Below are 15,476 nucleotides of genomic sequence, written 5' to 3'. Positions count from 1 at the left end.
TGTCAAATGCATTTGGCCAATTTAGTTTTCCCCAAACAGAGTTCCTAGAACTAAAACTGTTCCAAGTTCCTGTTGTGCGAACACAGCAAAAAGTGGGTACTTCCACCAATAGTTCTAAGAACTATGAAAAGGTATGAAAGCCCCTAGACTTGGGTCATTCGGTCATTGATGCAACTGCGGAGTTGGCTGTTTTGATCATGTCTAGGAGTTAATTACATCTTTAAGTGGCATGAATTTCCTCAGCAAAAAGGTGCAATGCAGTGCACCTTAGTGAATGTACAACAACACCCTGGAATCACAGCTGTGGTGCAATAAGCACATGCTCAGAACATATAAGTGCTATATGGTCCCCCTGGTGTGAATCTGAACTGCATGGGTCATCCCACTTTTACACCTATTTTCCTGTATCCTCTCTGCTAACTCCCAACAACAATGACACCATAGAATTTAGTAACAACTTACAATCGTCTGTACCTATAAATCAAACCTCAAGAAGAAAACCAAGAAAAAGACATGAAATTACAATTACAACTGTGGAAAAAGGTCATTTGAGACAAGGTTAGTAAGTGTCTTATTTTTTTAGAGTTGGCACGTTGGCTGTTCTGATGCTGTTTAGTAGTTAATTTTCACTTTTAAGAGGAAAACAAGTAATTAATTTCTTGACTTGCTGAATAGGTCTCCTGTGACATGGTGGAGCAAGAGCAGTTCTAGTGTTTTGTTTAATGTCCTCACTACATTAAGGGACATGACTGTATATTTTACCGACTGTGGTTTATTGGGGATAACTTTCAACAAGCCATTAGGCCAAAGCAGCGTTATGTTATTCCAACGGCATAAAGCAGACAGACCTAATAACCCATGCCAGCAGTGGCTGGCCTCTTTATAATCTCACTATAGAACACTGTCATTCATCAATATCCTTTTAGTTTCTTTTGGAAGCAACTCATGTGTCTCTCAGATGTCTGTTGTTGTTTCTGTTCCATTACGTAATTCTGGTAATTCTTTGTTATAACACAGATTTGGTGTACTGAGTTACCATATTTCGACACTGCTCATATTAGAAGACTGTTCCCTGCGTTGCTGTTATGAGAATGGTCACACTCTGGTGACTAATTGGTTTTATGGTGCCTTATCGTCAGTTGAATCATACGCTCCCTGAGGCGCGCAAGATTCTAATGATCTTTTACAGGGTTTTACATCAAAGAACAAGCATAGAAGAAAGGCCAAATGATTTGGTTGCATGAATTGTTTTGTTGGAAGTCACTGAGGGGGATCCCCTAAAGATATGGCGAATATCAGAAATAACAAACCAACCGTCAATTTTGCCAAAGATGTAAGGAAACACAGCAGACAGGATGCAGACTGGAAAAGGGTCATTGGTCAGGGAGTTGTTGACACTAGCAGAAGTAAGGTCAAGGAAACAACTGACTAAACTATCAACACACTTAATGAAGGTGGAAAGATAGGTAGAAACTTCACCCCATTAATAGTTCAGAGTTATTATAATTTCAGAGTTTCCCACTTACTAATTGGGAACCATACTTATGTTACTCCAGCAAGGTCTTTAGCTCAATCCGTCCCTCACTGATGGTTTCTTTTGGCCTCTAATCTGATGTGAGGTCATCGTAAGTTAGCTGGCCATTGAGACGCAAACCTTGCTCCAGCGCTAACTGATGCACTTCAGCCGTTGTGCCTTTGAACCAACCCCCTTCAAAGCCCTATCCCATCAGGAAAATGCAGATGCCATCATTATTTTCCTGGCTAGCTTTGAAACTCAAACCCCCTCATCTCTGACCTGCACATCGGAGCCCGGTGATGATGACAGTGAGAGATGGCGTCTGTTTGCTTTGCTTTAGTGTAGTGGAGCTTCTCTCTGTGCTTTTGAGCCAGACTCGGGGCTAGTTTCAGCCGCTGGAGGCCAAAGTGTAAAGGAGGAGATGCTATCATGCCAAGGAATGGAGCCAGAATGGTCATCAGGGACTTGAGACCTGGATGGGTATGAGAAGGCCAGGGAGACCATGTTTGTGCAGGCTTAAGTCTGAAGGGTAGAGAAAAGGGTCAGGCTTTGCACTGTGACTAGCGATAGCCTCTGAAGAAATACTATATCAGGAACTGATTGAGCTCCTAATGCCTTCTGAAGGACAAAGGGTTTGACGATGCTGAAATGTAGCCAAGGCCTTTCTGGATGAATAAAAGATGGTAGCACTCAAGCAGGTTTTGACTGAAATTCTAGATTGTTTTCAGTTCTTGCCACTTTCATTTACAGCAATTACAGTAGCCAGGATAGAAAACATTGTGGAGAAAATGGGATGTGAATAAAACACAGTCCTCATGCTACCTTGGCAAATTTTTCATCCTAAAACGTAACAATAATTATATCTCACAGACAGAGTCCACTAATCCACCATTTAGTGTCTATTTTCTGAAGACATCTAAAGGATGACTGTGATGTAGATGTCCTAGTGGGTTGAAGGGTTTGGATTCGCTACGGTAGCTGTTAATCTGTTTCCTGATGTACATATGCTGAATGACCTTGTTTCCACTTCATCATGGCAAATTGGGGCCGAGCTATATTTTACTCATAGGGGGACTTGACCTTTGATCTTACGGGTGAACAAGGTCACAACCCAGGTGGGGCATTGTCATCACTGCCGTGTCGTGGCAACTTAACCTCCAATTGGCCAGTTGGATTTCCAGGTGTGAACAGAGCTAATATATGAGTTGTCCGTCATGCTGAATGAACTTTTCTCTGAAATCAGCCCATTAAGCTAGAGCTTGGAGCCTCTAGATGATAAGTTTGACCTGAAAGCTCACTTTGAGGAAGAGTTCAGAGTTCGGTTAAACTCAATGTTACTTTAATAGCTGTGTGTGTCACCAGTGATGCAATCTGACAGCATAAGTGACTCGTTATTAACCAAGTACTGCAAAGTTATAATAATGAATCACATTAATTGAGAGACAAATATTATGATTGATGAACAGAAACTTAAAAAGTGAAAAAGTGTAGTAACAAAATTACAGTTTGATTGAAAATATTTTGGAAGCATTTAAGTATACTTGTTGCTTATTAGCATGCCTTTTATTGACATATTGACTCTTTATTAGTACTCATAAAACATTCTGCATCCAATACCTAAACCTAACAACTACCTTACTAACTGTTAATAAGGAGCAAATTAGGAGTTTATTGAGGCAAAAAAGTGTATAGTTAATGATTAGGTGACAGAGAGAATTGGACCTAAAAATAAAGTGTGACCAATATTTTTATAAACACAAAAGTGATATTTAACTTACTTTTACTTAAACTTGGTTATCATGGAACTTTATTTTTGAAAAATAAATATAAGAATAAATTATTTTTTTGATAAATGTTCCCTAACTTAAAGGGATTGTTCACTCAAAAATGAAAATTTGATGTTTATCTGCTTACCCCCAGGGCATCCAAGATGCAAGTGATTCAGTAGAACACAAACTAACATTTTTAACACAAACCGTTGCAGTCTGTCAGTCTTATAATGGAGATGAATGGGAATCATGGCTAAAACAAATGATTAAAAAAAAAAACACACACACAAACAAAACCAAATTAAACCCTGTGGCTCAGGATGATACATTGATGTGTAAAGACACAAAAAGATCGGTCTGTGCAAGAAACTGAACAGTATTTATATAATCTTTTCCCTCTGATTTACACAATGTTTACACAAACTGTTAGAACTGTCCTGAGCGTGTCCTTTTGTACGCGTTCTCAAGCAGGTACGTAAGGCGTCTTCTTCTTCTTCTTGCTTTATGGCAGATTGCAGACTTATAAATGCATTTATAAGTCTGTGATCCACCGTAAAGCAAGAAGAAGAAGACGCCTCAAGCACCTACTTGATTGTTTGTTAATTATTAATGTTTATTAATTATGTATTTTTTTTTATTGTATGTTTTAGTAATGATTCCCATTTACCTCCATTATAAGACTGACAGACCGCAATGATTTGTATTAAAAATCTTATTTTGTGTTCTACCGAAGAAACAAAAATTCACCTGCATCTTGGATGCCCTGGGGGTAAGCAGATAAACATCAGATTTTCATTTTGGGTGAACAATCCCTTTAAGAAAGACCACTAAATTTCTATATTAGTTAGAATGACCCTCACTGGGAGTATTGTCATAAGTATTTATATCTCAACTGCAATGAAGAAAAAGGACACTAGCCCTCAGCAAATTATAAGTGTTACATAATGGAAAGTTGCCATATAAACACAATTGTGCCAGTACATTTTTTAACAATGCTAATGCCAGAACCTAACTCAAATATAGATTTATGGGTTTATTTTTTATAATCTTAAAAACACATATCTATTAATCATATATTTTACATTTATTTGGACTGTATTAAAGATCAACTTTCTATGTGCAGATTTTTTTACAATTTAGAACTCAGAACTTATGTTTTCTTTGCACTTTATAGGCTCCTACAAAGTAAAAAGAGTTTTTAATTACTATAAAGTGTTTCCATAAATGTAGCATATTTACGATATTTCTTATGAGCATTTCAAAACGGTAGGTACCCGAAACCTGGGATGCAGATCAGATCAACTCTCATCTCAGGAATGAATGTAGATGAGCTCTCAAACAACACGTCCCTAGAGCTTTATGCCCCTTGGCAGGATATCCCATGATTCTCTCTGACAGCTGGAGCACCAGCTCCTTGACACGTGGAGAGATTTATCAGCAGAGGCGTGACACTCTGGAGTCCTTTGGAGAGGCATACATGAGAATGAAGGAACAAAAAGTGTTCTCTATTCACTGCTAATCAAACGTAACCTTTAAGTCTATGCTAATCAGTGAATTGCTTCTTCTTGAACAAATTGATCCCAGCGCTCTGTAAAGCTGAAGGGTGGGATATGGATGCTTAATTCCTTTAATATAAAGAGACACTATTAATTGGAGCATTTGTATTTATGAAATGAGCGCACATGAATTTTGTATTTACTCTCTGGATTTAGTTTGAGCCCTTAATTTCCAAGCTGAAATGACGCAACTATGAAAGCTATTCAATGTACAGTTGATGATCCAACACGAAATTGTTTCAGGTTTCTTGAAAGTACAGATTAGCTTAATATTTATGATAACTGAATTATATTTTGTAATGACAAATGTCTCAGCAGTTTGATCAGCAAAAGTGGGCAGCTGTGGAAAAAACCTTAAGTGGTTAGTACATCCAAATATGATTGATTTCCCAGTTACACATAATGCAATGGGTGTCCAAATTAAGAGACCTAGTGCCTATTCAAGGATCTTAAATTACTGGAGGTTGCTACAATAAAAAGAGTGTGATTCAGCATGATGACCTCCATCACTTTCCAAAGACATTTGAGGAAGCAACCTAGAGATACTATGTTAAAAAAATGAAGAAACAGATTATTGCCTAACAGAAATACTTTGGGAACCTACTAAGTACATTTCTAGAAGGCAGCTGAGGGTTTTCATATATTTGTTCTGTGGAGTTATGCCCTGAACAGGACCTGGTTTCCATTTCGTATTCAACAGTTATATCTTAATCTGTGGTTTGTTTCTATATTTAATTATGATCGTGTGTTTTAAGACACATACAGTGCCCCAGACATGGAATGTGTTTTTAAGGTGAATGTGTGGCAGCAACATAATTTAACTGTAATCAATTGTTTTAGATAGACAGATATAAGCTGCCAATAGCTGCCAATGTTGGATGATATGTTCTCATGCATTCAATCGTTGGCATACATGGGGATGTTCTCGATATATATATTTTGAGTATTTCTGCAATTCAACTACAATTATTTTCACACACACACACACACACACACACACACACAAAAATGCCCATTGTTACGTTTTGGAGATCATACATTATTGTCCATCTGCACTTCAAACTCCCATAGGCCTTTCAACTTAATTAATTTGGTAAAGTAAAGAGATAAAGACGATATAAGAACGGAAAACAGGAAATCTACCTTGGATCCAAATTCATGTTACTAAAGACTGTTGTATCATACGTTTGCACACTGCCCACAATTATGGCGCCAGTGATGCAATCCATCTTTAATATCTTTCCACACTTACACTCAGAGTAAACAAATCCCTTGCATAGTAAATGCATTACATGGATTGAGCCAGTAGAAGAAGCGGCCACACTTTATTTAAAGGTCCTTTTCTCTTTATTAACAAACTGTTAGCTACTACTTCTGCCTCAATAAACTCCTAATATGCTTAGTTAGAAAGATAGTTGTAAAGTTTAAATATTGGGTAGGATTAGGGATGTAGAATATGCTCATACAGAATATGTGCTTTATAAGTATAGTAGCAGCCAATATGGTACTAATATGAATGCTAATAAAAAGTTAGCTAATAGTGAGAATTGGTCCCTATACTAAAGTGTTACAGAAGAAGCTTAAAACCAAGAAAAGGTATAAACTGGATCTATTCACAGGAAACTAATAAAGCCCTAATATATCCCCACATCCTAGCCGGCAATGAACAAAAGGAATCGGCCCATATCACACTACATGGAGGAATTCACAGAACGCAAGATATGTTTACTGCGACACATTTTAGGTGACTAGCTTTTTAAAACAAAAGGATGTGGTTTACAAGAATGGATATAACTGAATTAAGATGACCTTACTTTGGATTGCCTATTAAAAACAACGCAAAGACAGCAACTTCAAAATGAACTGGTTTTATATAGAAAATAATACGTTTCTATTGGTCACATTAATTAACGGTCCTACTTTATATTATGTGGCCTTAACTACTACAGTAGTATGTGCTTACATATAAAGTAATCCTTTGATACAATACACTTGCTGTGTACATACATGTTTTTACATTGTACTTATATTTGACAATACAATTATAATTCAACTGTGGACCAATCCCTTTCACCTTCACCCACCCTTAAGTCCTATGTAATAGCTCAAAGGTCTTGGTACATTTTTTTTTTACTTCATTCAGAATCACTTTCTCATAGTTTCATTTGTACCTGTTTGTTCCAATAATACCTTTAAAAGTGGAAAAGCGATGAAACACATTCATCACCCTTGGGCACATGGTCTCTATGGCTAATCCCTTGAGATCAAGTGAACCTGCGTGGGCTGCTCTTCCTGTGAAAAGCCTTGTAAAAGAAAACAATGTTCGTTCTCTGCATGCTGATGGACTTTTGGACACTGGCACTGAAGTCGTGCTGGTTAGATACTGATTTGTTTGCACAAATATACATGCTTGGAAATAAACAGAACACTCTAGAGTTTACATGAGAAGCATTTGCTTATCATTAAGTGGTACGCAGTAGAGAATGGACATAAGTGACACTGCAGAAGACCATCACCTCTGTCACAAACTGAGATTTACAGCACAGGATTCACCTTATAGACCATAAGCATTCACAATCACAACAAGGTAATGGGAGATTTGTCCACTGATGGCACCTGAATGATTAAACCCTTGCATTGCACAAGAGCATGAAATGAGCCATTTTCAGCACTTACTCAGAGGTAAACAAGCACAGTTATCTATTATAGGCTCTTTATCTTATTCCTTTGATGTGATACAATATCAAGTGGATCAAAATCAAGTATAAAGCATAAGGGGTATTTCATTTTGCCTTATCCAATTTGCTCTGTCTGTACGTTTAATAACTAGTCTACACTGAAATGATCTGCCTGAGAGCAATATGAGCCGTCAACAACTCGCACCCTTCAATAAAGCATCCCACACTGATCTTGTGCAAAAAATGTCAGAGGACACATAACACTTCGGAAAGGCCTTTCATGTGTTTATGGATTTAAGATAAATGGTTCTTATAGCTATTTTTACTTCACATGTGTGAGCTTTTCGAAAGCCATTTTGCCTGCGCACATTCCAGGCTATTTTTATGGGGCACAAAAACAAGACTCTCTTTTTCAGTCTTGTTTTCGTGCCTGTGTCCAGCATTTCCCTGTGTTTCAGAAACTAAGACCATTTGCGTGGAGTCAGTCCACAATGCAATTTGCAGTATAAATGCCCACTGGCCATGTTCTGTCGTGTATTTTTCTTGGTAAATTACCTGTAAATCAAATCAATTTATTGTCACTGGATTTATTGTCGCATATACATGAGTGAACATTTCTGGAGCTCAAACGGAACGGCATGACATTAGCAACACCAAGCTAATGGGTGGTGTGTGTCTGTGTGTATATAGTATATATAATGCTAATATCTTAAGTTGCTTTGGATGAAAACATCTTCCAAACGCATAAAAAGTACAGAATACATTATTCATTTTAGATATGCAATTAATACACACATTACTATAATGATATACAAATAATGTATAAGTAGTGGAGAGTAATTTACAATATTAAAAGTTCTAAATAAAATATAGAGTAGTTCTTATTCTTTTTACACTGAATGTTTCTCAATGTGGGTTTATTTTGGAAAATCAGTAGACAAATACTTTGAAAAAAGAAAAAGCATATTGACAATAGTGGGGGCACGTTGTCATATAATAGGAAGTAAGCTGTCACAATGGGACAAAAAAAAGACTAGGTTATGTATTTATGATGGCATAAATGAATGGTTCAGTTAATTATTTCAATGATGTTAAGTATCATTTTTGACTTGAATAAAATCAGCTAATATAGATCATACTATTTTAAGATATTTAACTTTACACACACACACACACACACACACACACCACTGTCGAACATTTATATATTATTACCCATGAAAAGCGATTCAGTTCATTGGACACAAAAGTGATGCATGCTGTGGCATAATATAAAATATATAATTGCAATGGAAACCACAGAGAGAATAGTGTTTTTTTTAAATGATATGTAATTTATAGCAAAACGCCCTAGTTTGGATGATAGAAATTTTTCAAAATAAATAAATAAACCTTACTTACTTTTCAACTAGTAGAATACACAACATAGGAGACTGTTTAAAATAAAACCCCAACATTTTTGTTTGACTTAAAACCTTTGTATTTGCAGACACATACACTGTTGTCCCCTATGACCATAGCACCAGTGTCCCCTATAGCCATTTCTCCCTGGATCTATAGGCTACTTGTAGGTATTATAATAAGTAGTTATAACAAGAGCAACATGTAGGCTACTCTCTATAATATTAAGTGTCCCCTTTATTTTTCACTTGGACTCCTGTGGTCCTGAAGGCCTACTGAAATGAGTCTGAAGCCCTGCACCAGCTAAGCGCTGGATAGAATTTCACATTCTATATTTAAGTCCCCTGACTTGTGTCACAGGGCTATTTAAATGCCAACAGTCTTACTGTCAAAACAGCCTACAACAACATGATGGACCTGTTTGAGACCAACACTTATTTTTTCAACGATTTACGTTATCTCGAGGCGGACCATGGGACCTTGGATATGCCTGGAGTGTCCCCACTCTATGAGGGGAACGACAGCCCTCTGTCTCCGGGACAGGATCCGGTCCCGTCCGAGACAGGGTGCGAGAGCAGCGGGGAGGAACACGTCCTCGCGCCGCCGGGGCTCCAGCCTCACTGCGACGGTCAGTGTCTAATGTGGGCTTGTAAGATCTGTAAGAGAAAGTCCGCGCCGACCGACCGGCGAAAGGCCGCCACTCTGAGAGAAAGGAGGCGGCTTAAAAAGATCAACGAAGCGTTTGACGCGCTAAAGAAAAAGACGGTGCCCAATCCGAACCAGAGGCTGCCCAAAGTGGAGATTTTACGCAGCGCGATAAACTACATCGAGAAGCTCCAGGACCTGTTGCATACGCTAGACGAGCCAGAACAGAACTCTGACAGTGACCCTTACACGTACAACGTGAAAGAAAACCATGTAAGAGAACATGTAAGATCCATGCGCTCTGACAGCAGCTGGATCCACGTGGTGCCATTTTGCAACTAATAATGATCAATATTTATTATGTGCTAAAATGAAATAAGAGCAGTATTAACGCTTTCCATCACACGATTGCCTGTTCAGGTGGCTCCCAATGAGTATCACTGGAAAAAGAATTGCCAGAATTGGCAGGGGATTCCAGATCATTCCAACTCCCAGCTGGCCGGTCACAGAGAAGGTTGGTACAGAGAAACACTCATTAAATAGTATAGTTTCTGTTAATGTTTCACGCGTTGGTGATGTGCGTAATGGTCTAGTTTGTAGTCTATGCGCTTTTACTTGCGCGTAATTTAAGGCTTAACCTAAAAAACTGCTAGTAAATAATTTGCTTTGATTCAGAATCTATGGTTTCTGTTGTCTATGATTTCCAGATACTTTTGATTTCTTCTAGGGCAGAATAGTCTGTGCATTGTTGCATTTGTCTATTTCTTTTTGCGTAATTGACTTTTCGTCTGTGTCTGCGCGTACTTTTCTATGTGCATTTTTCCGCGAAAAAAATCATTGTGTGTAACCGTCAATTATTTATTCCGTAAATCTTGGGTTGCATAATTATGTCTGTGCACAATTCCCTGTAATACTCCCCACGCGTGTTTCTCCATGCAAACTGATCCACGCGATCTTCTCTGCGCGTGATGTGTGTTCCAGAAGCCTCTGTGGAGTCCTCCACGTCCAGCAGCCTTCGTTGCCTCTCCTCGATTGTTGACAGCATTTCCACTGAAGAGACGAAAGCTCGCTGTCCCGACCAGACCACAGAAAAGTGAAGCTCGCGCACCCGCCTCACATTTCCTACGTATACTTATTTCCATGAGCTAGTGTGAATGTTCGAAATGTAATAGGCAACACTTTGCAATAACTTTTTAACAGCCATGCTTAAATAATGCATAACAGATCATGATGATTATATATGAAAATATATGTTCATAACAACATTTCTATATCCTCGTTCGGCTTTCTGAATGTGATCTGTCACGCATTTTATAATTCAATAATGTATTTATTACATTGCAAAATATTATTATGAAGTGTTCCAATGTAATATTTAGATTTTGTTTTTCTTCATAAATGACCATTCAGTGTAGTTGCTGCAGCTAATTCCAGATAAATTTCAGGGTCATTGATATCAGCAGAATGATTGCTGTCAATTTATGTAGTCTTTCTAAAATGTACATATTTTGTAATATATTGCTGTCACATAAATTATTTTATAAATTAACAAGAAAAGTAGAGCACTTGATCACTACCGGATGTATTTAAACAATTAAACATTAAAAAATATCAAAGATGTACTCTGCATTTTTATTTACTTTTGTTTATTTTAACATTTTAATTGTCAATTATTTGTTTTAAAAATTGTATCATTTGAAGGATTCTGAAGGATTTTACTGGTGATTTTGAGGTTTTGATGTGCCTGCATCTTATCATGTCAAAACATACCAGCCTTTTGTCTTATTAAATTTAATCATGACATTAAACGATGAATGAAGTCATTCAAACTTGTTAAGGTTTAAATGAATTTAGCCTCTGTGTAAGATCGTCATATACTTGTTCGGTTGAATCTATTTTGAGTTGTAACATTAACTTAAAGGTCCCAAGCTGAAGGAAGCAAGGCATCTATGGCTCGCAAGGATGGCCGGCCACCAAATGTCCTCATTAAACCCATTGAATTAAGAGCCTCCTGTATTCCACCACCAGCCTTGACCAGTCAAGCCAGCAGCTCTCTCAGATTTACAAGTATTAACAGAGTGTAAAGTATGACTGGCCCTGAAATAGCCCTGGCCTTGCCTGTTAGTTCCAGCTGGCAGGGCAGGATTCAGGATTGGCTGCAATGAAACCCACTGCATCTGACTCAGGATCTGAAGTAGAAGGCAAAATATTGCATGACAGCTATCATAATGTTACAGGCTGTAAGGGTTTTCCCCTCGAATGAAGCGTTGGGTTGCGTCGTGTTTTTAATGTGCAGAGTGTGATTGCGTGTGAGCTTGGCAGTTATCCATCGGTAGAGCCGATTTGTTGGTGCTCCCAAGCTCCTCTGCAGCGTTTCCATCTCGCACAGCGTGCTGTCTGTCAGGAGTGGCTCTCTGATCTTTCCGTTTAACACACTGCCACCTCTGACCTCATCACAGACACACGTTAACTTATGTACTCAAACCCTCAAATGACTCGGACTGACCAGTGACCTGCACAGCACACATCTGGGAAACAAGGCTTGAAGAGGGAAATTCAAACCTCCAGAAATAAGAAAACATATTCTCTATACTTGTCTTTTGCACCATGTCTTTAATTTTGCTTTGAGTCCGATACTGATTAAAAGCTCACTATAAAAATAGAGCCTATACTGGCCTGATACATGATTGTTTATTTGATGTGATTGGTGGACGCTATACTATTTGACTTTCCTATCAGTTAAATTTAAGTTTGAATTGGTATTTGTATTTAAATTAGTGCTTTTTTTTTTTTGTACATTCTTGTGATGTATTTTATTCCTGTGATGCGAGGCTGACTTTTCAGCATCATTACTCCAGTCTTCAGTGTCACATGATCCTTCAGAAATCATTATAATATGCTGATGTGCTGCTTAAGATACATTTCCCAGTTGTGTCGGTGTTAGAAACAGTTGTAAAAACAAAAAAATAAATCTAAATCCTCTGTGTTGGCGACTACACACTTGGAGTGATTGTCTGATAAGTTATATGGTATTAAGAGCGGGGCACTTCAAAGTGATTCATTGCTCTCCTCTTAGTGAGCCAGACTGTAACCAGATAGCTCTGTCTACACTGTTGTTTTAATAGGATCTCAGATGTAGAGATGATGCAGTTTTATTGTGTTTCATTATTAGTCATGATGCCTGACTCCTTTAGCAGACAGAAAAAGAAAATCACAGCTGAAATGTCTTGACAGATTCATTGCTTCATTTGCATATGAACACACTCTGAAGTAATAACTACAAATGTGTCATTAGTTTCCATCAAAGAGAGGCACAGAGAATGATTATAGCATCTTGCCATCTGGGAATCATCCCAGAGGAACATTTTATTGCTCAGAGGCCTCGAGAGACTTAATGGAAACTTCGTTTAAACATCAGATTCCTCAAGAAAAATACAATGACATATTAATTATTCAATAGAACATGCACAATAGAGTTTATTTTATGGCTGTATAAAATTCAATTCAAAGCAAAGCCCTTATGATCCTTTTAAAATAGCCAGGTTTAAGTGATGATGCCTGGAGCAAAACAGAGGGAAATGCCGATAAGATACACAACTGAAGCTAAACTACAGGATTAAAGATGAAGAAAGATGAGATTTACTGACATTCCTGTGAATATCCAGTTATGGAGCCATTCTGATGTCCCACATAACTGGAGCTGAGGAAACACTTCCTCTAGCTGCCAAACAAATGCTGTTGCCAATCACACCATCTGACCATGTGATCAAATATGATACTGTTATTGCTGATGGAAAAAGTGCAGCCAATGGCTGGTCTTGGCAAGCAAAAGAAGCATGAAGAAAAAACAAGTGGGTGGACGAAAAGCATGTCTTTTCATTGTTTTTCTTTAGATTCTTCTTTTTTAGATTTTATATATATTCCATATCGATGGAAAATCTATTCAAAAAAAATAAATGTGCGAAATACGAAGGGGAATTTGAATTGCATATTTACTCCTAACAAACTGCACTGTCTGCACAGTGAAAGAAACATTAATGCGCTCACCTTCTGCCCCACACTTAACACAGTCCCTGACCCTTAACAACAGCCCTCAAAAAAAAAAAAAAAAAAGCCCAGAAGTTCCCCTGAGACACCGCACCGTTCCCAAATCTCAGAGCAGGGTTGCGCGCTCACTCATCACAGCCGTCTCGGGACCCTTGCGCGTTCACCATATGCTTACGCAATCTGAGTTGGACTCAGTTATCGACTGCTGTCAGGTTTTCTCGTTGTCCACGTTGTTAACAGTCAGTTGTCTTTGATCTGAACGACAGCTAAACAGGATTATCCCTGGCCAATGTCTTCTTCAGCTGTGCGCCATACAAACTAAACCGGCTATTCGTGTTTTCTTAGGTGCGCGAGGTTCCCAGACACTGCAAAGGCCAAACGTTTTAGCACGTTGTGCGAAATATCCGCATTGTATCTTTATTAGCTGTCGACACTGATGGCTCGAGTAATGACCTCTATACAGCAATAGACGCTTTTTTAAGACACTTCATCAGTGTTACGGTTATAAAACCTGTGTGTGTGTGCGTGCGTGCGTGTGTGTTATTGCGTAATTGCCTTTATGCACTATTTGTAAGTACTAATAAATTTGATTAAGTGTTCAATTTGAAAATGTTATCGAACAAGTTGCTATATGAAAGCTACTCAAATTTCAAATGTCCTCCTAAATACAGTATCTAGCTGCTGAAATGCTAAAGAAGGCATGTGACCATGGCCTTGATCAGCCTCTGAAAGTATTTGTAAAAATTCCAATGGTGTGGATTTCTGATTGTGTTATTTTTCAGTTTGCAGAGAAAAAAATATGCCAATTATTTGCAGTTATTATTGTTAATTTCAAACACACACACACACACACACACACACAGAGAGAGAGAGAGAGAGAGAGAGAGAGAATGGTTTACCTGTTATATTGCGGCATTCCATAGTTACAATGGTTTTTCTATTGTACAAACTGATTTTTCTCTCCCTTTACCTTACCCCTAAACACCTCAATGAAAACTTTCTGTATGATTTATAAGCTTGTTTCTTCATGGGGACCAAAAAATAAAAATCAAATAAAAAATTTACTAGTATAACTATAACAGTGAACACCAGTACACACACATACACTTAAAAACCAAAAGAACTGGTGATAATTATTTAAATATTATTTCGGGTCAATGTTAAAAATTACAAATTTGAATGCTTTCTACAATTTATTTGAATTGCTTTTTACATTTTCTTTCTAATCCAATTAAATTTTGTCAAAATTGTTTCTACGAATCATTTATTATTTCAGAGTTAAGTTAAAAAGTGTTGACAGGGGACAAGCCCAAAATAGAAAAAAGTCCTAAAAATATAGTAAAAATAATGAAAGCAACTACAATAGTTAATTTACAATCCATTACATTTGTACCCTTAAAAACAGAATGATTGTTCTTTTAAATAAAATCCCAAGGGAGAGGAAAAATTGAAATAATTGAAAATCAACACATATACATATATTAAAACATAAATATAAATGTTACAAAACATATGTAGCAGAGAACTTGCCACTCAGTTGCTAATGAGCTACTTAGAAATGTAATGAGCTTTAACTTAACTAACGCAGACATGCTATTTCTGACACCTTTATCCACAGTCCGGATCTTGAGTTGTGTATCTGTGTGTGAGTGTGTGCCTCGGAAATGCTACACCAGCCCTTACAGCTGGGCCACATCTGCAACGCTGCTCTTTCCTCAAGCGTAAAATTAGCCAGCAAACTCATAAACATGGTGTCATTCTTGACCGCTGCATTTTAAGATAATAGAAGTTACATTTATTGGTTTGGTTCTGTATTTTAATGCATCTTTACTGTACTTTTAGGGGGCCCATGCATATGTATATC

The 15,476-nt window shown here is 37.7% G+C and overlaps 1 protein-coding gene across 1 annotated transcript; it reads left to right on the top strand.

The window, feature by feature from the left end:
* Positions 1 to 9,284: 9,284 nt before the first annotated feature.
* LOC127956291 (myogenic factor 6) lies at positions 9,285 to 11,394 on the top strand. Its single transcript, XM_052554128.1, has 3 exons — positions 9,285 to 9,838; positions 9,986 to 10,079; positions 10,547 to 11,394. Exons 1-3 carry the CDS (start codon positions 9,329 to 9,331, stop codon positions 10,660 to 10,662), a joined length of 720 nt encoding a protein of 239 aa, XP_052410088.1. The 5' UTR covers positions 9,285 to 9,328; the 3' UTR covers positions 10,663 to 11,394.
* Positions 11,395 to 15,476: the final 4,082 nt, after the last annotated feature.

The sequence above is a fragment of the Carassius gibelio genome, chromosome B4 (assembly GCF_023724105.1).
Source record: "Carassius gibelio isolate Cgi1373 ecotype wild population from Czech Republic chromosome B4, carGib1.2-hapl.c, whole genome shotgun sequence".
Lineage (NCBI taxonomy): Eukaryota > Metazoa > Chordata > Actinopteri > Cypriniformes > Cyprinidae > Carassius > Carassius gibelio.
Note: the sequence above shows the minus strand (reverse complement) of the source record. Positions and strands in the feature narration are given on the sequence as shown.

Excerpts from the sequence above, each read along its gene's own strand:
- LOC127956291 (XM_052554128.1), top strand. The coding sequence starts at position 9,329 with ATGATGGACCTGTTTGAGACCAACACTTATTTTTTCAACGATTTACGT. Across the intron at positions 9,839-9,985 it reads ACAACGTGAAAGAAAACCAT|GTGGCTCCCAATGAGTATCA; the intron begins GTAAGAGAACAT and ends TTGCCTGTTCAG. Across the intron at positions 10,080-10,546 it reads GCTGGCCGGTCACAGAGAAG|AAGCCTCTGTGGAGTCCTCC; the intron begins GTTGGTACAGAG and ends TGTGTGTTCCAG.